The 25718-nt window shown below is 29.9% G+C and overlaps 1 protein-coding gene across 2 annotated transcripts in view; it reads left to right on the top strand.

Moving 5' to 3' along the window:
* The first annotated feature begins 579 nt into the window (after window positions 1-579).
* Window positions 580-25718, top strand: part of LOC116770139 (integrin alpha-PS1) — a 46332-nt gene continuing 21193 nt past the window's right edge. For both annotated transcript variants that reach the window (XM_032661492.2, XM_032661491.2), the window contains exon 1: window positions 580-985. In XM_032661492.2, the coding sequence (XP_032517383.2) occupies window positions 810-985 (176 nt within the window). In that variant the 5' untranslated portion in view covers window positions 580-809. The remainder of the gene's footprint in view (window positions 986-25718) is intronic.

The following is a 25718-nucleotide window of genomic DNA, read 5'->3' as shown; positions in this document are numbered from 1 at the left end:
AACAAATTATCAATTACGACGTATCAATGAAATAAAATAAAAAACGATATATCAATTTAGTCGAATATACTGAGTCTGTGCCTATTTCTTACAACTAGAAAAAATTATGACCAAAAACATGTTTTATTCATTCTCGGACTCACGCCCAAGAAATATGTATTTTGAATTCATTGCATTGTGTAGACAAACACATCTGATATGGGAAAAAAGCGAAGGCCAGACAGTTTTAGAATATCAAACAATTCTATTGACTGTTGACTACACACATTTATTATGAAGCCTTGGACGTTGACTAATATTATATTGTTATGAAGTTCTATTTGGCAAAAAAAAAATCATTTTTCAATAGTAAGAAATAACTTACTCTATGTCAAATTGAATTCTGAAAAGTTTTTGCAAGTATAAGAGATAATCTGTAAGGCAATATCTATTATTAAGTAATATTTTAAAAGAGGACATCTATTGAGTAAATCATGAAGTTCAAAGACGCTGACTGACGTTAGTGTCACTAAAGCTGTTTGTCAATAATGCATACGAGATGGCGTTGATGCTTTTAAACAACTTGATGAGTTCAGTCGCCTCTGGCAGGCGCACGTCTGAACGCGTAGTGCTGTAGTTGTTATGTCTACGTAGTCATCAGATATACGACTAAAGTTTAGCGGGAATACAAGGCCCGCGTCCGGCTATCACACTGGGGGTCTGGCGCGCTCACGTTTTTAAGAAAACCGCGATGTGCCAAATATTAACAGATAGACAGTGATTTTGTGCTATATTTCGTTTTGCGATACGATAATATTACGAACATAATCATGGCGAGAAAAATTTCTTACAGTTGTGTTTTATTTTTGTGCATATTGTACAGTGTCACAAGTTTCAACCTAGAGCCGAGAATTCCTGTGATAAAGTTCGGAGAGCCGGGTTCTTATTTTGGATTTTCGGTTGCTGAACATCTAACTATAAGTAATGAAGGACAAAAAACGAGTTGGTGAGTATGACAATTTTATTAACTTAAGTATAAGAAGCTGGCATGATGTCACGTGTGAAGGTCGCATCTTTACATGTTTGAGATCGGAGTGTCGATTTCTATAAATGCAAATACATTAAGAACAATATCTTGGAGTGAATATCGTGCTATCAGTAGAACATTGCCCTTATCAGGAATGTAAGGCTATTGATACATTCGTGGAACCGTTATAGAATCGAATGTGTTAATAAATATCGACTCTATATCCTTATCTCTGATAGCGAATATTTTTTAAGAAACTGTATAATGTAAATTCAAATTACTGATTGTATGAACAACTTATAAAGTCATAAATTCTAGACTTCATCGCGTAGTCATTATATCGCATATATTATTGAGAAAATCGATATTTATATAAATATGTAGAAACCGGACACTTAATTAACGTAATGAATTCAATGCAACCGCGCTAAGGTTAGCAACCCTTTGCTATCTTATCTTTTAAGATTGCATAAGTTACATTTCCTTAAGTGAAAGCTAATATATTACATACAGTTTAAAATAACTAAATAGTCCGTGCTGATTATATGTATTATAATAACAGTTTCGTTCAGAAAAAAGTTAGTTCTGTAGCTTTTTATTAACTAAACTCTGTTCATTGTATCACGTAAATGTGTTAAGATAATAATGAACACGCTTTTTTAAAGTTATTTTCATGTAATTAATATACATGAAGCGGGCGTCACAGTAGTTTTGATTTATGTATGGCTTTTTCATCAATGTATGACCGTGGCCTTTGGCAATACTATGCAATCCTAATACTTGTAAATACTCGTTACAACATTGGCAGGTTTAAATCAATATAATATTAATATGTAACAAATAATAATATTTATCGTGAATTCCGATTATTTATAATCTGTTTGTTAGGTAAGGTTTTGTGTTTCAACTGTTAAAAATTAACTTTAAATATATCCAAGTCATTTCGATCTGTTGGAAATCATAAAATATTTTTATAGTTCAGTTGAAAGCTTAACGGGTGTAGGTACTAAGAACACTATTTTATTTACTGTCACAATAAAGGATTTGCGATGTAACTTGATAGCGTTATGTCATACATATTTATGAAGAATTGATTACGTTTATATAGAAGAAAAACATTCTCTGTTTTATTAATAAATTTAATTGTTGTTAAGTAAATGTATTAAAAGTCTAGACTTGACAGGTTAAAGTGATATAAACACTTACATGTCGTTGGAAGGAATCCAATTCTTCCGTTTCGATAGTACACACATATACAGGTCGATATACTCTTATATCACTTATTACTAATATTATGACTTTATATGTTTGTTAACCGAATATATTTCTTATTACAACCACTCATGATTCAGTTTTATGTTCAAATACATTCGTTACTGTTTCGCCGTAGCCAAGATCTGGTATTAGCGGTTGTGAGACGGATACGAACCCGCATATTACATTTATGAATGTTGTAAGTTTTGTTTATTAAGGTAATAATAATATCAATTACCGAAATACTCTGAGTTTATTGTGTTTACTTTAAAATTTTTACTTTAAATAAAATGTTTGTTTAGATTGGTGCTTGTCAGTCACATAGTTGTGATTGAATGATTGATAAGATCTCGGACCGTCCTTTAGTAAACATCGTGTGAGGGAATATGACAGTGTTTCATATGTTATATCTGGCTCAAGAATTTGATAAGAATTATATTTACTTTTCAGCTGTTTGGACAACATGTGATATTTAAATATACATAACTTACCATCAGCTTTTATTGCCAGACTAAATACAATTTCCATTTTCTCATTCATAATTCCTCTCACATGACAGTATAAAAGTAAGTGTATGATTGAAAAACGTCAGACTGTCTGTTTTAAGTATGTTTATATAATATCGTGGTGAGATTTTTTTTTATATTTACCCATACGTAAATTTCGTTTTATATTATTTGTAGAGCGAAGTATCTCTCAGGGGGGTGTTGTTTTAATTTCGTAGCGGCATGTTTTAAGTTGACCTTCCATCTTACCTGGTAGCTTGCTTGCTCTTAATGCCTTTAATCATTTAAGTAATATTATAAATCTTATGAGACCACATGGTGATTAAGTTTTTTTACAGACTATGAGATGTTAGTTCGAATTTAATTTTATATTTGAATTGTCAGAAGCTTTGAATATATAGATTTATTATAACAGAATGACAGAATAACAGATAACGAAAACAGCATGTTCAAGGCATTTAATGTTTAACATCTTGGTATAACAAAATACACCTAAACATGTATTTCAATACGAAGAAGGTAGGAATAAAATTATTTTTTTTTTTTGGTTCTCTTACGTTAAGTTCGTCTAAACTATTCTTTAATTATTTTTAGTCTGGCAAAACATGTTTATGGAAGTAAAACTGTGACGTTTATTTCACACATGCCGATAACATGTGGGAGTTACATGTTGTAAGTTAGCTCACAAATAAAGACATTTCTCTAAGCTGACGTACGTTGTTAAAATAGTTCGTACGATATATTTATTTAGGGCCCGTTACACACGCGGATATGTTTTTTTTTATTACTTTAAATGTCACGCTTACCTACTAACTCATAAAAAGCCATAATTTAATAATTTTCTTTTTATGATGTTTGTTGAAGATCGTGTTTTTGTATGTTAATAACAGTGACGCATAAAGATATAGTCTAAACATACGTTCTTATCATAGATATATTATTTTATTCGGAAAATGCCATTGTCAGAAGCAGCTGCAAATATTATTATACATAAATTTTTCTTAAGCTATGTTCCGATTACTTTACTGTAGGTATTTTTTTCCAAGAATAACGATCGATAAAGCTCTTCTAGAGTGTGAGGGGTTCCCTTTCACTAATTAATATGTTCACACGTTGAGCTCAGCGGGACGTTCCCTCATATTTATATGAATATACCAACCACCCTACAATTTTCATGAGATATTCAGTGGTCAGGTCATAACAATCTATCCAGTGCTAAACTATTTAGTGAATAATGGTGGTATCTTTTCTGGGTTAGCTGTTAATTATTCTACCTGCCTTTTAACTAACATTAAAAAAGTAGTTCTAACAATATATTATTTACAACTTAAGCTGATTTGACTTTATTGAAATCTCAGTAGCTATTTAAAGTTAAATTAAATAATTCAAATATTTTTGCATCACTGCCATTAGTTCTATTCTATTTTATATGCTATTATGTTTTTACAATTATGTAGAAAAGGAGCTTTTTCATAAAGCCTTGATGAAAGACACTGAATATATGATAATGAATCATAACTGAATTCAACCTTCTAGAATCCAGTGGTTCAAGAACGAGTCCAGAATCAACTTAGTCCGCCCACAACTTTTTAGGTGAACTCGACTAGTTGAACGAGAACTAGCCAACTCCATTCCGAGGCTGTACTAAAACCTTATCAGAGCTTTCTAATAACAATAATTTTAATAAAAAGTTGCTGATAATAATGTATAATAACACATTTTATTGTATACGGAGCTGTAAAACTATCTATTTCATGTCCAACTTATGTTAATAATAATAATAATGCATAATTTGTCGCTTAGCAGTCGTGCCCTAGATAAAATATTCTGATTCTATGGGATACATCGAGAGCCGGTCAATATTAATAACATGATATCAGTGTAACCTAATTCGCAGCACATCTGCCCATACTCCACATAGATAGGCCCTAATCGCAAACCATTCGTTATCACACCCCAGATTCAATGTTATAAAATTTTATATTATGATCTGTATTTATACATAAAAATCTAAATAGTTTTAAAAGAAATCAAGTTTCAGTATTTGATGAAAACGTTATCAAAATTATGAATGGGAAAAATACATTTAGCCCAGTTAGGCAATACCGAATGACTTTTAAGAACAAAAAATGAGGATTTATGAGCGAACAAATTTATTTCATGAAACTAGAATAGAAGTCGAATTAATTACCCCTTACTTTTAAATAACTGGTATAATATAATGATAGAAAAACAATGAAATGGCTAATAACATTTTCAAATTAATTAAGTCACTTAGATCAACTCCACATCTGCTTATGTAAATCTTGACAGAATTTCTGTATTAGTTCAAATTCAGTTATAAAATACACGAGTGAAAATTTTCGGTCCATCGCACTCGCTCCGAGAATCTAAACAGTTTTTTAAATCGTTTTTTTGTGGCGGGTCTTTGCGTTGTCTTATTTTATTGACCAGCCTTGTACGGTGTAGCCTTCGTTAGCAAGGTCAGGCCGTTACAACGAATACCACTTGAACTTTTTGTAACACATATTAATAAGACGATATATCTCCAAAGATTGTAGTGTCATTGTATTATATTAAGTAATATAATTATTTTTTTATTGTCAACATTAAAAGAGGTTATACTCTTATATGTACATGCTTTATAATATTATTATCTGTATCGAAATCAAGTATTAATGTATGGGTACGTTACAGTTATTAAATAAATATCATTTAAATGATTTTTATTAATAATAATTAACATCCTGCTAAGGTTGTATGTGTTATAATAATATAATATATATTCTGTGTAAGCACGCAAAGTCCTTTACGAGCTGTGTAATACGATAATACTGTGAGACATGGCGCCCGTGTTAATTCGTTTTCTTATCACTGGAGATAAATTACGATAATCCCAATGATATCACAGACATTTGACGATAATGGTGTCGCGAAATAAAAAACCCTCAGCTTAAAAGTTGCGACAACCAAAGAGAGAATTGGAGGAGATAAGAGAAACCAAGGTTCGTTTTATACTGAACGTGAAACTATGTATCAATATAAAATCTTAATTAAGAAGAATTATCAATACTAAAACTAAATCTCACCAAAAACTTCACAGCTGATCAACCTACAAGCGACGCTAAGTAATGTTTGCTTTAACCAGCTATTTAGTTTTTGACTCGTAAAGGAAACGATCATTGTCACTCATATTTCCATGACAACTCTATTTAAAAGCGATTCAGCGACCGCCACTACGTTATTTTCTCCTCAAATGAGCTAAGTTCCCATGCCATTGTCAGGCCGCCTTTTATGGACACTATCAGCTACAGGCGGTAAACTTAATAAAGAGAGACGTACTGCCTTCTCTTAATATTATTGATTGACGGCTATTCCTTAAGAAAGTTAATCGTCTTCATTACATACATTTATAACAATGCTTTAATTCACAATAAATATAGCTAACTATATAATAATTATTAATGCTATTAACAAATCTATATCTTGTACATTTTGATACTTTAGTTTTAAATTTTAGACTGACATTTAAAACGTGTAACCCCTGTAGTTTGTTAACAGAATGCATTCCCTCTAATTGGATGTCTGAACTCGGTATGGTAAGCCACTTTCGCTAAACATTGCTGCAGGCTTCGCCGAATGCCAAGATAAATAAGAACTGTAGAGCGGTTCGCAGACGATAATACGATTTTAATAATTAATTAATATTATAAAACCTTTTAGTTATGCTTAATTGAAGAAACAGTTAAGATTCTATTTAAATTTTTAAAGAAATTGAAATTAGCAATACTTTCTGGTACCCTTAGAACTATCGAATTATCTTAATTATGTATCATATGAAAATTTTGTTCCTTATTCTTAGAGTTTAAAATGTATAATGATGTATTTTTTTAAATTTTGTGTTTTTGAGTAACATATTAACTGAATATTTCATATGTGTTGTTTATAAATATTTTGGGACCATAAAATATAACCATACTATCCATTGCGGAAAAAGATTTGTAAACATTATTCGAGTGCCGTTCAAAGCGAGCTGTTAAATGTTCCCAGTTAACAAAGTAAAACATTTATCTCGAAAGAGCACCTCAGTTTAACACTCGGTTGGGCATTCCAGCCCGGCCCATTGTACAGGATCCCTTGTTATGGTAAACGCATGCCTTGTTAAAACTATAGATTCAATACTTGGGGGCGATTTACATATCTTGTTAAGCACATTATTTTAAGGATATTTCAGCTTATCTTCGGACATGACATTTAGAGTAGAATTATTAGTGATATTTGGAGCAGTAAGCTGAGCTAATGTTATTACAATTTTGTCAGTTTTTCTAGTCATAATATTAATTACATTTTTTTTAATATTTTTCTCATTTCTGTGATATTTTAATCTATCAGGGTTAAGCTATAATAAGCGAGACAATTAATACAAGTCAACAATTACAAATCATTACTCTATAATAATAACTAAGATCATTTTTTTGTCCTAGCTGTACTCTATATATAACATCTCTAACAAAACATTTAAAACAAAACTTTTTCATGCTCTCATAAAATAGTTCTTAATTTAATACAAATTAAGAACTATTTTAATAATATCGTACTTTTACTCTGTTCCTTGAGTCCTACATAATTTTATTTTTCTTTAATATCTCGAATTAACATGTATTTTCTTGTTACAATTTCATTATATAGAATGATTAAATGTACTTCACGTCTGGTAAACGTTCGTATGAAATGAGCTTTCGTTTATAATTGCTGTGATGATTTGGGTTTTCAAACATTTTGAAGGTGTTGCATTCTAAGAAACGTTTTCAAAGTTACCACTCGATCACAAAGGACGCAGGTATCTGACTTTGGCCGGTTATTATTATTATACGGTAAGCTCAAGCATTCCTTAGTTCAACTCTAACTTTCCTTTATAACTTATCATTTGTAATGCTAAATAAGATATCTCAATGTTAACCTGATATTATAATGCAAATATTTCATACGTGCAATTATTGAGTACAACTATTATTGACTTCTATATGCAATGTTTGTCCATGATATAGAAAACAAGAGAGATTTTTATGGACAAAGAGTAAATTTTTGAAATATAATTACATTTCTCGGTAACAGCCATATTTGTAATATCCATATATGTAATATTTATCCTAGCGATGCGATTACTTTTCGAAGACCATTGAAAAATGTCAGACACACCATTAAAATTACAAAAGTTTTTTTTTATATTTTTTTTTTTATATTTAAACATTCATTTAAATCCTGCTAGTTATTTGGTTTACTTATTATGGTTATAATTCAGGTCAATTACATGTTTCTTTAAAATATTTTTTAAGAAATCTCTGTCCATAGTATCCAATTACCCATAACGATGTCGTCCGATGTGATTCGGTCCATCCGACATACTTATAAAGTAGCCACTTCATTAAGATAATTAATACAAGCCCTCATTTAATATATTTATTTAATCGGCCACTTTAAATCCAAGACTTTCTATTTTAAATGATTGCTTTAACGATATTTTTAATGCGTATGTGAGTATGTAGATTTTTGAGGCCCTTTGACAGATTACTACTCACTTCTTGAAGTTTAGCATACGTTTGTGAACAGGAAAGAAGATCAGTACTGAACTGTAAAGTTGATAAAAAAATATATAAATCGGAGATAGCTTAGTATTAATGACAATTGTCTTATAATTTATCATTTTCCAGGTCAAAAATTTGTAATTTATCGATTAAATTATGTATGTTAATGTAATAATATTATTCAATGTACCTTATTACTAACGAAACTGAGTGCTGACATCAAATAACTTATCAGCTGTGAATTCGATTGTGCAGTTGCATGCAGATATAAACGATATCATTTATCGCAATGTACATAGCTGATAATTTGGGTAAATAAGTTATCCTTTCCAGCCATTTTGTTTGCAATAAAATGATTATTTCCACCAGAGTCGATTTTTGTCTACAGCCAAAAGGATTCTTTCTAAGTCAATATTCAGCAATTCGATTGTAAAAATAAAAAATGATTTGTTTGAATGTTTCTTGTTTAATACGTCAATAAACGTCTATATATATACAGATATATTTTTTATAATATTTGTTCTTTTAAATGTGTGTACATTATGATATAACACAAAATTTCATTTCTATCTACAGATTTAGCTATGGTAATATAACAAAATTATAAAAATTATTGTATCATGACTTAGGAAACAGGAAATGAGTAAGCAAATACTTTTAGAGTAGTTAGCTGGAAATACAAAATAAATCAATTTTGCTTAGTTAATCTTATTCGGTTTTATTACTCAGTACATCAATCCGAGGAAATATGTGAGTCATTTTTGTTTGCTCAGTTAACGCTTGAGATAAGCTTGATTCCAAAGCAAATGTACACGCGTACACGCAAATAGCTTCTAGGGCCTGTTCGGAACATTATCTGTGTGGTGGTATGAAGTATATAATGTAGCAAACTGGTTAATATTACGGGAGGTTTTCTCATGTTGCATTTACATATGCTATGACAAATGGCTATCATAGTATTATATCTTAAAACGAATTGTTTTACCAAAGAGGTTCTACAATTGTTGTCTAGATCTTTTTAATTTTTTTTATTTGTTGCCATGAATAAAAATAATATGCATTGTATTTTGAATTGCGTACATTGTAAAATTAGATGTAATTACTTTTAGTTTTTATTATATAACATTAATATAAAATATAATTTGAACACGCGACTGATACGTTTTAAATATGAGAAAATGTTCTTCGTTCATCTAATAACATATTTTGTACTGGATATTAAAAATTAATAATTGTTGTCAGGAAACGGAGAAACAGTGATATAAAATTAATTTAATTCATACATATTCCTTGTGATGTTTCTAACATTTTATTATTTCAAATGCTAAATCTTATATAATTCTAGATCTGTGTTATTAACTTCTATATATTAAATCTATAAATAACGCTTAGCTTGACTCAGCTCTAAATTAATATAAATGTAGTGTGTTATTTCCTAAGATGTATTTCGATCGTAAATGTAACGCTCTTTTCCTTGTATATTTTGGAATGCTTACGAGTTTAATATTTATAATATTATAACACCACTGTTGTGTGCACATTAAATCCCCTTTGAGATATACTTTGTCATCCTTATGATGTGTTTTTCGAATCCTAAGGCTCTCTATAAGATCCTGACTTAGTGACAATGAAACTGCCTCAGAACAATGACCTTTGGATTAAAATAATAATGTTGAAAATCAGCCTTAAATTGAAGGAGCATAACAAACATTTAGTTAAATTTTTCACTTTGGTTAAAAAGTAGCTTGTGATATTACCTAGCCTCTAGTTAAGTTTCTGGTTAAATCGATCCAGCCGTTCTAGAGTTTAGTTGGAACAAATTGACAGATCTACAAACGGACAGACGTTTAGACAGAGAGACAATAATTTTTGAAATTATAATATGTTCAGTGAAAAGATATCTAATTATCAAACAAACATCCAAATTTTATTTATTATCTGTATTTTGCTCATATGTCGTGACATTGCCGTGAATACTAGCATACAAATAGTTAAGAGAGCTTTAAATGGAGTGTGGACCTGGTAAATAGTATTTTTACTCAGAAAAGGTTATAATAGTATATCTTAATGTTATCATTAAGACTTATCGTATCATATTTTTAATGAATTAGATGTGTTCACATTTGATGGCTGCGACGACGGAAGACGATCACATTTCATTTACAGTTGGCGTTTGGACGTCCGTTAAGAAACTTGATGTTTGAGTTATTAATTCATGTAACTTAACGTCTCTGTGCATTTCACTTACTTTAATTATGCCTTACATAAATTCTGATAGGATTTTATTATTAATTTTACGCATTATTTACGTTTTGGTGTTGTGGTTAAAATGAAATTTTGGATGTATTAGATATTTGGAGTTTTTTGCTTTGGTCTGGGCTTGTAAAATTATAAAAATATCTTATTGTATCTCAATACCAACAAGTATATTACGGAATAGGTACGGATGTCGTAGTTAAAGGGCGGAACAAAATATCATAATAAACAAATACCTTGACTACTAATACTACTAGCGTTAGTTTTTCGTGATTATTTGACATTACAAAAAATATCTCTAATACAATATATTTTGATACACATTAATGAAATTGAAGCTAATAATAAAGTTAGTGACTGGAATATAATTTTTCAGATAAAAGTTTTAAATATTTTTGTATATTTACACACTGTTGTCAAAACGTCAGTCTTTGGAATCAGTTAGGACATATAGAGGCACATCTTCAGATATAGGGATATATATATATATATTTATATCTATCCCTATATCTGAAGATGTGATCATTTATCCAAATTGGACCAAAAGAAACAAATTACAATTCTGACATATTTATCTACTATTTACGTAACTTACAAAGGAATATATTTTTGAGTGTTGTTTATTGATTCCTAAACGGACATAATTACAAGTGTAGGACAGTACGTATAAGGAAAGTTGCCACAAGCGGTCATCGGGTGGCATTTTGTCTACCGTTAGATGGCGCTAACGGTTGGGATTAACTAGAGGACTTATAAAACATGTACTGATTACTGAGAAGAGATTATCGAATGATTTGTAGCAAACCCACTATAATGCCAACATTTTATATATATTTATATATTATGAATGGTTAAAAATTACTTCTAAATATTCTGTAAATACATATAATTTTTTTTATCAATATATTATTGATACCACGTTATTATGAAATAAATCTTACTAAGTGATTAGGAAAAAATTACTAGTATTAAATCCTATCTAGTTACTTTTGATTAATATAACCGATAGTTTAAATTATGATTTACCGTTCATCCTAAGTTATGTGTATCTTAATAACTACAAGACATGGCTGAGACTAGTTTTTCATTATTCATTGACGTTCTTATCCGTTATACAGTGTGTCTAGTCTAGTCTGGTCTAGTCTGGAGTGGTCTAGGACTAGGTGAAACGTTATACGTTTTACGTAACTGTGTTTCTAATGACTCTTAGTTTTTCTCAGTTTGTATTGAGGACGCAGATCTATAATTGATCGTTGATGTAGTTTTAATAAATGTCAATTTTACCGTAACATTTGCTGTTTGTATTTATTTATTTTTATTAATACAGGTTTTATAGATATCAGGATACAGAAGAGGTTAAGATTTTATACGTAATTGTTAAGTTTGTGAAGAATTTTGGAAACATACTTCAACGATCTTAAATCAATATGAACTTAAACGATAAATAAATTGATTTATTACTAAAAAGGTAAAAAATATTTTAATAGCAATTACAGTCTCATAAGTATGTATTATATAAAAAAAATTACGTGATAAATTATATTCAAATATAATTTCTAGGCTGAATAGGCAATTCATCTTAGAATATATAACATGTTGACCACGAGATTGATAAAAGTTTCACATTATGTATGTTTGAATCACAGAAACATGTTATTAAAAATATTGACTCATATATAATTAGTAACGATAGAAGGATATTTGAGATTTAATGCGGAGATGAGCTCATTGACGCCAGAATTCTGCATAAACTGTTGATTCATCGTCAAATCTTTGGTCACGGATGAACTCTGTTATAAACATACAACTCATCAGTAAAACAGAGACATATTTAAATACAGATCCCAAAATCAGGATATTGAAATTAAGAAATAGTTGCAATGTAAAATTATGAGTGAAACATTAAATTTAGTTTGGTGTAAATGGTTTATAAAACTAAGATTTTGGGATATACTTACCTATTACGCGTTAATTATTATTTTAAACTGCATACCCTCGTTTCGGTTCCTTTGCAGCGAACGTGATCGTGGGCAGAGGAGATGGATATATCCGTATTAAAATAATAGAAACGCGTAGCATATCCGGAATCCTAGTTTTATTTAAATGAATACACGGATAAACCTTGGATATGATTTTCTAAGTGGCATCTTAAATTGTTTGAAGACATTTTTATTCAATACATTATTCTCTTAAGATATAATATTGGGCCGACATTTAAATATATATATATATATACTAATATAAACAGTACAATTTAAGAGCAGTACACTTTAGACGTGGTATGTGGTAAAATTATACGTTATAAACTTTAGCACCTCTCAACCACACACCCTTCCGGTTTTTATTTAAGTAACTCGTTACTAATCTTGAATTTCGTACATGAATCAGAGTACTTTGACCCCAACGTAATGCATTTTTGCGATTTTGCATAAAACATTTCAATTAACTTTGCATGAACTTCATTTGAATGATGACCCCGCGTCGGGATCATATTATTATACTTGCTAATGGCTTGTTATATACTATGATTCACTAAGACATTCAGAAGAACTCATAAAGTTTTAGAATTTTCTACTGCAATATTATAATTTTATACAGACTTATTTATTTTTTTGTTTAAAGAAAGCAATAAAATTATACAGTCTGTCCAAAAAAATACTCCCTTTGTATATTCTGTGATGTGAATAGCGAGTAATGATTAGTGCAGTTATTAGGGCAGGTGTAGGAGCCTGCATCTTGGCACTGACAATCGTTTGTAAGGAATTTGCGTGGGTGAAACCCGGTTCTGCGAGCGTTTTTGTCACCAGTTGATGCAATATAATCTTGTCTCTTCAGATATAATTTCTTAGCGTGTTCGGTTATTCAAATTTCCCGTTTCGCCTTAATTAACATCTCCATCAAAAAAGTAAATGCGAATGTAGTGATTCGATTAAATCACTTGTTAGGCTTATTAAAATTAAGTGAATAAGTACGAAACTTGTGGTTGTTATGATTGAAGCCTGAAAGTCCAAAAAAGCCGATCACGATTAAATTACGTGATTAGCAATATTAAAAACAACCCACGCCATGTATCGCAATGATTGCGAACAAGAGTGAGTTATGTGGTTTATACTCTGTTATTACCTACCATCAATTTTCAATATGGCCACCGTCGAATTATTTCCAGAATTACAATAATTGAAACACGATTCAAGAAACAGTTAACCTTTATTGTAACCAATTTTAAGTGCCTAAGAATCGACCGGCAGTTTTTATAACTTTCGACATGAAGCTGGCGATAATGAAGTGTAATTAAAAAGAGAACTGACTTCAATTAAAGAAGGTATTGTAGTTTTCAATGTTACCTTAGGACACAAATTATATGGAATAAAAGATATTTGAAATCCTCTGAGATTTGAAATCTTGAAGCAATTTGGAAACAAAAAAATGTCCTCGGGTTAGTTGTTCAAGAATTTGTTTCTCCTCATTTCATAGTTTTTTCTTAATCTAAATTCAGAATAAAATGGAGTACAAATTGTGTTGAAAACACTCATAATACTTTTAACGTAGATAAAGTCTATATCTCTAAACATATCTAAAATACATGCGTGAGTCCAGTAGAATAATTCTGAATTATTTTAATAAGTTTAAAAAAAATAATATATAGTGTTAAAAAAGCCGTTTTAAAAAATGTTTAGAGATTTGTTGGAAAATTTTAAAATTATAAGTCGTATGTGCTAATTTTTAGCGACTATGATTAATCAGACAGGCATTAAGTATAATATTCTTTACACGGTTTTCCTTTGGCTATCTTCGTAACCTTCGTGACAGCTGCTGATGATAACGCGTATTGGAGATGTCCAAAATTGGAAGAGCTCAACGAATTAAGGCCGTGACACATTCAGGGGACCATTAATATATAACGCCTTGATCGACGCAGAAATTATTACGTTACCTTAACAACTACTGGCTTAATTGGCGACTGAGTTTATTAGTGATTTCTGATATTGTAAAATTTATAAAGTCCATATAAGGCAAACGAGATTAAGTTGCAAATCGCCAACAAATTGTGGACACTACAAAACTTAACATGCTGTAAAATGTTTATTACGTATATTGCGATGTGTACGTTAAGCGCTTGTTACAAGTTAAGTTTAAGTGTTTCTGAAACTTTTTACGACAAACATTAATATTTTAGAGTTAGTTATTATATACATACGTAAAGATAGATATGTAATTTAAAATTTATTTTGAAAACTTTAAATTAAAAGGCAATCTGATATTAGAAAATGAAGATTTTAATTGTTTGTATTAATAAAATTAAACCATTATTCGCAACTTTTAATATAGAAGAGTTTAAAGAAATGTTCTTCAAGATATTTTTACTAATTACTCAAGCAGATTTGTCTGCAAAACCAGGTAAATAGAGAAACATTTTCTATAATTAATTAATAAATCTTCTTATAAAAATTCCCACAAACGATTTTTGATGCCAATATTAGTTTTTACGCAAAAAAGTAACCAACACCTAATACTATACGTCAATGCGATCACAATTGTAACATAACCAGTATTGATTCACTCTCCGTCTCTATGATAAGGCTAACTTTAGATATAATGTTAGTTTAATATTCCATTAATGATAAAATAAAAATGTTTTTGTTAATGAAACACGAGACGTTTAAATAATAGTTAATGTACAGAGGATGTTGTTCCAGCTATCAAAAATAGTAAGGTTTTGTATTGCGTTGAATAAAATTTTACAAACTTAAAGGTTTCTTTGTATTTGTGTCTGGTTCGCCGACGTGGTTAATGTGGGCTGTAACCGGAGATCCAACAGTTTGTGGTAGGTTGGAAATAGGATTGTGTAGAAAGGGTTTGCCTTATGGCACACTAGATTTATCAGTGGCTTTTAGATTCGTAGAGGAAAAAAATAACTTGTGTTATGTCAGCTTTATTGCTAACTTAATAGAAGATTTCTTAAGACTACGTTCTATAGTTTGTGCTTGATTGACTAACACGAACATTTAACATATTGACTAACTTTTTCATATATTCGTAATATATAATAAAAAGGGTTATAATATTACCTCAATTGTATAATTCCATAGTTGTATTGGTAGCAACGAAGAATATGTTGCGAGTAATGACAGTTTAGGAATCCATATAGCTAGTAATATTTGACATACTTTTAATTTATCATTTATTTAATTGATGCAGATTTGAATGAGTAGTTGTTCCTTGGCCGAAGTTAAATTTCTCATAAAATATATGTACATAAGTAAGTTTATTGACAAACTAAAGAATAAAATAAGTTTCCGATCGGAGCTTTAAGTTAATAAATAATTTATTTTGTAACCAGTGAGTTTCGCTAACATAAAGAAACCATTAAAACAGGTTATTAAATACTTTAATGCAGTCAATTAAAAAATAATTTCACGTCTCAATGAAAGAAAAAGAAATCACAACCCTTTTATGGCGCACATAACGAGATGAATTCCTGTTTTGAAGAACGTGTTGTATTGTTTTTCTGTCCGTATTTGTACAGTATTGCTAGATATTTAGGGAAGAATTTTCATTATTCGACCACAGTATTTTATTTTTACGCTTCTTGAAATAAGACATATTTTTGTATAAACATTTAAGATCGGTACTATAAGGTTTAGCATGTATTATTCCTGATTTAAGGTCGCTTAGTGATTTGGTTGTTCAGAGAGTCTGTTTCGGCTAATTTACGATCGCTTCGGACAGGGGTCGAGTTATTTCTGGATCTCAGTAACTTATGTATCTATTCGTATAAATGTATTGCTCTTTAAGATATTCAATTAGGAGTTGTTGATAAAGATGTTTGTGAATGTTTGGTGACTTTGTATCTTATTGCCAGGTTTATACGAAAGAAGCATCGTTGAAATTATCTGAAGAATCTTTTAATTGAATTATTTGGAATCTTGAGATTGTTTAATGAACAGAAAAAGAACTTTCCAATGTTTTAATGTTTATTTAAAATTTAAATCTGCTCCCGTGAGGTCTGCCTATTAATGATCTAGGATTAACGTCTATGCGTTTAACAATATTATGTCATGAATAGAAATAGTAGTAAATTAGAAGTGAAAACTAAACAAAGAAGTCATTAAATCAGGGTATACAATGCTCTCTATATCGAATCCCCTTATAACGTCCGTCAAGAGGCTGGCATGAAACACAATAGCGTCAGGGTGGTCACATCACATAAATTGTTGACTTACGTCTAATTTAAAAATACATTTAATCGCTAACATTTCACCCTAAAACTCCATATTGTCATAAGAACCCTTGAATGACCATTGTATTTACAAAGCTTTTACGTTACAATTTTGCTATAAATATATGAATTCTAACGGCATAATAGTTCATTTATTTTAAGTGTCGAGTATAGAAAAGTCCTTGAACAGAATTTATTGGAGAAAATATTAATATTCATAGCCAAGAATCTAACGCATGATCCCATTTGTTTAGTTTCGAAATGAAGCCTTTGTTTTTTTTAACTTTTAAAATAGGTTGTTGAAAGTTGATAACGACGGTCATGAAAGTTAAACCTCTTTAGTCTTTTGTGTATTCTATTGTTTAAAAAAGGCGTTCCATATAAACCTCCTTAGAGATTATTACGTTAAAAGCTTAAACAAGCCAGAACTTATGCTAGAAACAAACAAATTTTCTACGAGATCATAAGATTATATTTCCGGCGGCAAAAATAAAAATGTAAAAAATTAAAAGGTGTTTTATAAAATGGTCCTCCAAATCCGCTCGGATTCATTGAATTCATATAATAGGTTCTTTGAAGCCGGCTCTTTACAACAGATTTTTTGCTAACGCAATGGGTTTCCACCTTGAAAACATACAAGAGCTCGTATTCGTTGGTCCCAAACTATATACATACTACATTAACATATTATAATAGTACAGTTCGGCGAAATAAGAATAATCTTACGGGTGAATTCACCAAATAAAATTCATTTTTACTTAGAATAACTAAGTATCTTAACACTCTTTCCAGTACATTAAACGTGAATAGAAGTGATTGCGCCCACGTGCGTATTAATTGATTAGCTGACATTAATATATGACTTGTGTATTCTCATAATAGTTAATGCCATCTCAGTTTATTATTACAGTAGTATTAATGGCTGTGCCATTTAACAACGTTTGTACTAGACTTCGTTTGTCATAAATTCATATACTGTAATAGTAACAGACCCTATGTTGTGTATTTGTCACTGTAATACAGTCTCACGATGCACATAGTTGTAGAAAACCGTAGTTATTCTATATCCATAGATGGCGAAAAAAGTGATTTGTATGCAATAAATTATTCATACATGTATTCTCTATGAATATAATTTCATATAACGAACAAAATTTACAATTCAAAATCTCCATACATTTAAACATTTTATTAACTTGATATATGTTCGATGAAATGAAAAACGAGATATATATATATATATATATAAATATCATGAGATTGTTTTCTTAATTATATACAAAAATTCATTATATTTAATTATATATGAACCGAGTAGAAGGATTATAATGTGTATTAACTTTAACAAAGTATCCCAGCTACAGCATATTATTATTATTTGGAACACGTACCGCTTTAGCAAATACCGTTGGCTATGAATGTACTCATTACTAACAAGAATAGACAAGATTAGTGATGTGAATAGGTTAATGGGTCTCGTCATATTTTAAATACTATTTTAATAAAGTATATTTACCGGTATGATTAAAAATGAAATGTTCTATTAAGTCTGGAATTAGATACATGCTTTGGTTTCCTTGGCAAAAGAATATCAGCAGTTAATGAAGATTTTTATAATTACTGAAGGATTTAGAACCTATGTCTGGTAGTATCATGGTTGAATTTTCATTTCTCATGTCAAAATTATAAATATTTACATAAGACCAATATAATCTGTATCCATACCAGTTATGTAAAGAGAATAAAATGTAACTTTATATTGCTAGTGATGTCTATTAAAGAAGCTTCTAAAGTGATCGCGATGTTGTCAGTAAAATATAATTTTGAATGAATTTTTTTTATATCGTGTTGGGTTCCTATGCATTTCCGGCTGTCATTGGAGTCGTGTTTAATTTCACTTAGCGCTGTCTCTTGATACGCTAGCAACCTACATACTGAGAAAGTAGATTCTGTCTAGGGCCGACTCTTTTTATTGTTTGATCGTAGTGTTTCGGTCATTAGTAATGATTTTATACTGAAATAAGTATTGTATTAACAGAAGAAGCCCAGGAAGACTTCAACAATTTAGATATTTGTCATATTCAAATAATTATATTCAGTAATTACTTAACTAATAACAATAGTTAGTCAATGTCAAATTTGACATTGACAATATCAACGTCATTCTATAGAATATTTTAATTGAATATTTGGAAGCAGTTGGATTGAAATAAGAAAAACGTTTAATAATAACATCCAAGTGAATATTTCAGAAATGCGTTGAAAACTGAATAGTGAATTGTACACGATAATAAAAACAAAAAGATTTCCTCTTTCTCTTTAATCTCATAAAATACGATCTATGAGTCATTGAAGGCGATAAAAACAATGTATCAACTCTCAAGACTATTAATTTTATGCAATGACCTACTGTATGGCTTGTTGCTATTTGTAACGCATTGCACAAATCGATTTTACTATTGATGTATGATAATATACCGTGCATCGATTGACGGATGCACATATCGGAGTTGCGCAACCTTAGCAGATGTTGTATTGTTTGCAGTGGGTCAATTGAAGCTGACGATAGAAATGTCATGGCGTATTCATTATACAATATTGGTTATATAAATTGAGAATACTGTTTATAAAAGTTAATTTCTTTTTTAAAAATAATAAAATGAAAACGAGAAGTTCCTGACCAGCATAAGAAAACTGAATTTAACAATTACAGATATTTCTAAACGAACAAGGGAATTAAGTGAAACAAAAGCTGATAGTGTACTCATATGCCGTGTTCGAAATTTAAATACAACCGTCGGGGCGTGAATGCGTTCTAATTGTAGCGCTTCATTTTAGAATTTTGATTGCGTGTTTTGTTTTGAACAGCTTTTGTTGTGGTCCTGCTGTTACCTTTGAATAAATTATTACTGGAAGAAACTATTTCTGGTAACTCGAGAGTAATGTTTTTAAAATGGAAATGTTACAAGTAACTTTAATAGAGCAATTTGTAGACATACATACATACATGTGTAAGCAGCTCCTATACTATTTGCATTCTGTGGGATTCATACATGGGGAAGTAAGAAAAATATTCAAGTTTCTTGTGGATTTTTCACTTCATTACATAGTAAAACCATTTTTTAACACAATCATCTGTAAGTACGGAATTCTTTTATAGGGAGTATAATATAACAATTAATATAGAACTATTGTAGCGTATTTAAATATAATATAATATTGATCTCCCAGCCACGTTTGCGTAAAATATTGGCAAGTACTATTGGGAATATAAATCGTAGCTTGTCCATCTATCGTACAAATCCGTCATCATTTTGTAATCTGAACCTATTTCCATTCATCGCTCGTAGTTCAATAGACAAATGGACAACTTCAATCCACTTAAGATGTATTATTCATAAATATTAACGACAATGTATTTTGTTTAATCAAATGAATCACTTCTTAGTTGCACGATGATTCGTAATTTTTTTTTTAAGTTTTTTTTTATTTTTTTTATTCCTATCTATCTTTTTATTTCTTACTGCATAGAGCTTAAATATCGCATGATATGAAAAGGAAAGTAAAGCTTTTGATAGTAAAACAATTTCCCACTAACAGCCTATTCACTAAAGACACAAAACTTATAATTTTGGAAAGGAACACATATCAAGCAAACTGTTCTCATCCTTTGCCAAGTGGATAAGAGAGAACAAATTACCATTTTTTATATGTCCACGAAATTATAACTTTATATATAATATGGATACATATTTTATTATGATTATATTTTTGAACTATTTTCATATTCTATGTAGATGTAGAAACTTACTCTTCTACCAATGATGTAATCGAGGTTTGTTTAAATATTTTATATTTTTTCACAAAAAAAAACTTCAAGTTATTTTAATAAACCTTTACAATATTGGAGTTTTTCTAAATATTCAATAATTCTTATACTATATAAAATGTCTAGACGACAGAAGCAATTTGTTATTAAAAATGACTTACTTGAAATATAATTTAAATGCAACAGAATTAAGACAAGACCAAAACTCTTAAAAATCCTATTTAGAGGAGGCAGTTTATTGGAATATTTTTCAGCGGTTGGTTTTTTTAATACTACAACGCGTACTAGAACTCAACCGATATGAACATAGTTTTCGAGTATTCGGGTGAAGCTGAGTGCGAGAGCTAGTATCACCTAAAGTTGCTTTGCATTGTTTTCTTTTTATAACCGCTCCTTAATATCGACCGGGAAACGGAGCGTCCAGACATCGTAAAATAACATCAGGGATTGCTTCCGTTAGCAGTTACAACCATATAAAGGAAAAATATATAATAAAATAAACATTAATGGTATGGTAAATGCGGGTGGTATATATTGTATTGGAATATTCATAAGCAATTTTAGTCATGAATTATTTCCGTTTAAATGACTTAGATGTTTCGTAATATATAATATTATGAAGTATATAATATGTCAATCTATGAGACTTTCAATTATGGTACCGAGCTTAAGCAAGTGTGAGAAATCTTAAGCTATAAGTAGTTACAATTTTATTTTATAAGGATGGGCACACATGAGTTTTTTGGTTTAATAAATAGAAAATACTATTCTTGTTTATAATGATTATTTGATGAGGATACGATGAGAAAAAATGTAATGTTTTTAGAATAAGGAAGTGTCATTGGTGGATTCATCCTTATACCGTAATATTTATCATATCTCAAGTGTACACATAACCTTACGGTTCTACTGAAGTAAGCCTCGCTCCTGTCATAAAACATAAGTGACATAAATCAGAAACTTACTTGTTTTATTTATCATTTATCTCAAAAGCAGTTTCAGTTAATTGTATATGGTTAGTTTAACTATGGAAAACTTACATACTGGTGTCAGTTCGCGAGGTTTTCTTATGAAATATTAATATTGTACTACGTACAATTGCTACAAGTTGGTATATAGTGAAAAATATAAAAGATATTTTATTAACACAAGTGAAGTTTCGTATATTACTTCCGAGTGCACTACAGTCCTGAATTTCATTTGAATCATAAATCATAAATGTCATTAAGATGGCGTGCAGGCGACAGCCAAGCCTTGGTCGCGCCCAATGCAACAAAGGGCCAACTGACAACACAGGGGTTTTAATGTCACGCGGAATTGTTTTTAATAGCTACACAAATAAATAATTATTATTTTAGTACAATATGTATCATTTATTACTTAAAATCTACGAATCACTTTGCTCATTATTCGTCTTTTGTTTTTTCTAATATATGTAAGTTTTATGCGTTTCATTGATATGGCAACGCAGATAATATTAATCATTGTATGCATCAGCCTGTATTTCCGGGACACCTTTGTAAATTTAGGCAACGTTTAATCAACCGTTTTCACTTCCTGACTGATAAGATATTAAATACAAATACAAATTCCAAATGCTTTTTATAAAAAAATTACTGTTAAAATAGAAAATATCAAAAATATAATTTTTGGTCTCTGGACGAATTATATTATTAGAAAATTGGGTTTTGTAACATTATCTCAAATTAGCCAACTCCCAAATTTAATAGTTATAAACATTTTTTGTTTTACTACAAATATTATTTTTGATAATCGTATTTAAACTTCGAGCCCAATAAAAATAAATATTTACTTAGAATTCGTTTTTTATTTAGTACGTATCTTTAGGTAAACTGTTACTGAACAATAAAGTCTTAAATAAAAATTTCAATGGAAACGAGTAAAGAGAATATCTTTTAATCTAAAACAAAAAAGATTGTAACATTTATAATCTGTGCGACAATACATTTGCATTTTGACAGAGCGACGAAGAAATACAACGATATTTTTTTTTTATTGTTATATAAGTGTTATAGTTGTTTCAATTTTTCAGATGACCGAGTAACGTCTTGATTCAGACATTCTTGACGATGTGCACACAGGTGTTCCGTAGTTTAACAATTCCTACATGCTTGTAAACTGCAAGCACGACGCTATTTCACTTTACATACTATTGTCTTCTATCGAACAATAGCCTGTAATTAAATTAACTTCGAATCCTGTGGGTCAAATAGATATTCCCACACGATCATTAAATGAATAGCACTAATAAATATATGTAAATGGACACTATTTTACACAAAATATAACAGAACCGTGAACTTTTTTTTTTTTAAACTGCGATTGATACGTAATGAAATATTAAGTATGAAAAACATGTTCACAGGGAATGCCCAACAGTTGAAACAGCCAATTATAATTTATCTTATATATACTTAGTACAACTTAATTTTTAAAAAATATTTACTAAACTTACATATAGGATGATAATGCACATTTTAGCCTAAATTATATTAACATAAGATGGACTGAATATAAAATGTTAAAAGAGGTACTATGTTTTAAGAATTTTGAAAGGAAGTTATCATATTTCAACCGTTAATTCCATGAAAAATCGTTTGAACGAATTTGAGTGGTATTATATATAAATCTAATCAGTACGCTGTTAGGACACACTAATATTTTATACCAAACAATGATGCATTGTCGACAGGTTATCAAATAAATCCTATGCATAATGGTTGGCTCCGAACATGCAATTACAATGCCCAGTGATTCGTGAAATGGGCTGCACGGGAGCTGCGCAAGCGCTGCCTGCGTCACGAATTACAGTGGATCAATGACAATGCAAAAACACCTCTTATTAGTGAAAAATATATTAAAATGCAACCTTACCTCCCAATTTATGTGATGTATTTATCTCGATTTCAGTTCATCTCATATACATTATAATTATATTATTCTATATTAGAAATGGTCGACTGTTAATAATATTGTTTATTAAATTAGTAGCTTATAAGTTTATGGTAATTATTTTACCGTAAGCGTGTTTGTTTCTGTGGGCGTAACTGAGAGAAAACCCAAGGCGTTGGTTCACAATCCCCTTGTGTGGCCGACGCTGGCCAAATATTGAAAATTATCAAAACAAATTTTGATGTGGCCCAGATTCGGCCAATGTTGACAACTATCTTAACAATGTTACTACTACTGTGTTCATATTATATTACAACCTTTTCTTTTATTCTCACGTTCGTTGACTCAGTCAATTAGTTATTAGGTGCACATATTAAGGTTTCAATTTAAACGTAGTTTATGGGACGGTCTCACGACATGAAACATATTTGACTGACCATGTGATCTGTATGCTATCTTCAATTGAAGGGAACTGAGGACTTGTAATGTATCTGAGTATTCGTAAAGAGATGTTTCGTTCATCTTTTTGGGTTTGAGATTAATTTTGATAAGTTAATGATGAAGTATTACATGAAAAAATGCATATTAATATTGCGTATTTGTGGGAAGTTACAGCAATTTGTTGAGGTAAAAGCGCATGTAAAAATAATAAGCGATCACCAACATTTTTTCATTTGATAATTTTTAATTTTTGCCTAAAATCCCAAAGTAAATATATTTATCATATGGATAGTGTAAACTTTATCAGTAAACTATTATCTTTGAAAATTTTCTTACTCCTGAAGGCTGAAACCGAATGTCCTAACAAGTTCAATGTTAATCAAAGTTCTATAATAAACATTTAAAGATATTTGAATTAAAAAATTAAAAAATGTACTTTTCTCGATAATTATTCTTAATACAAAATATTAATAAAGCAGATATTGTGTAATTCCAATCACAACAGAATAGACGCGCTATCAATATAGGGTGAGATAAGGTTAGAGGGACATATTATAATAAGTTGGCTGTGTGGGCGACACTAACACACATAAAATTAGCTAAATTAAAACTTATCTCATACAAAGTAAGTTAAAACCCACGTGTTTAATCAATAATTTAATTTATTTAAATAAAAACAGGAAAATTGTGGATGGACAAATGTTTTAACGTCATTGCAAAATTAACTTAAAGTCTTAAGCACTATGGTTGTTATTCCCTTCTTAGTCAATAAGATACTATCTAGTTATTTTGACTGCGAATTCATGCGATCGTAAGTTTTACGAGCTATGGAAAGGTCGATGTCCTCGTGACGTCACAGCCAGAACCAATTGTGCACTTTGTACGTTGAGGTAAACAAATTTTAAAAAGATTTATAGTCTTATGCATAATTCATATAAACATAACACAATAATATTACTAATAGTATTATTTTAGTGAATTGTACAGTCAGATTGAGCGAATGAAGCTTCAGAGTAATGTATTCTTTATGTTGCTAGCTGCAAATATTTTATTTGATTTATTTCAACTTTACACATAGAAGAACAGATTATACAAAATAAATTTAAAATTTTTTTGAATCGTATTTTTAAAGACAAGAAATGCACTAGCAATACTGGAAGCAATACTCGAGATACAGCTGTCATTAGTCATGCAACTAAAATTTTCTCAAACAACAATCAAGTAGCACCTGGAGCATTTAAAATACCTACATTAATAATGGTTCTATAATAAACAAATAGTTCACTCTTTATACCCGTATAGGTGTAACAAAACACGCTCATAAAAGACGTCTTTCATCCCGTCTGGCTTATTAGGTTGCTATGAGTAAAAAAAATCAGTATGAACAAACGGATGTATGTAAAGCTAGGGACATCGGATAACTACGGTAATTCTATCCCATATTTAATATCTCGTTGTATTTCTGATCGTGACCCTTAATTCGTTACGGAAGCTATTTTGTTTTTTTTTTTTAAGGCGAAGGAAAATAGTACTATGCTTCCAACAATGTTATAATGGTATATGTTGTAATCATATTTTCATAACGTTCTTTATATTTTGATTTATATATTTTAATAGAAATTAAAATTTAAAGAAATATTAATAAATATTGACATTTTATTTTGATGTAATGTTTAAATAATTGGTATTACTTAAATGGCACTTCACA

This window comes from Danaus plexippus (genome assembly GCF_018135715.1).
Source record: "Danaus plexippus chromosome 13 unlocalized genomic scaffold, MEX_DaPlex mxdp_15, whole genome shotgun sequence".
Classification (NCBI taxonomy): domain Eukaryota; kingdom Metazoa; phylum Arthropoda; class Insecta; order Lepidoptera; family Nymphalidae; genus Danaus; species Danaus plexippus.
The sequence above is the reverse complement of the archived record's forward strand: the minus strand, read 5'-3'. Positions and strand labels throughout refer to the sequence as shown.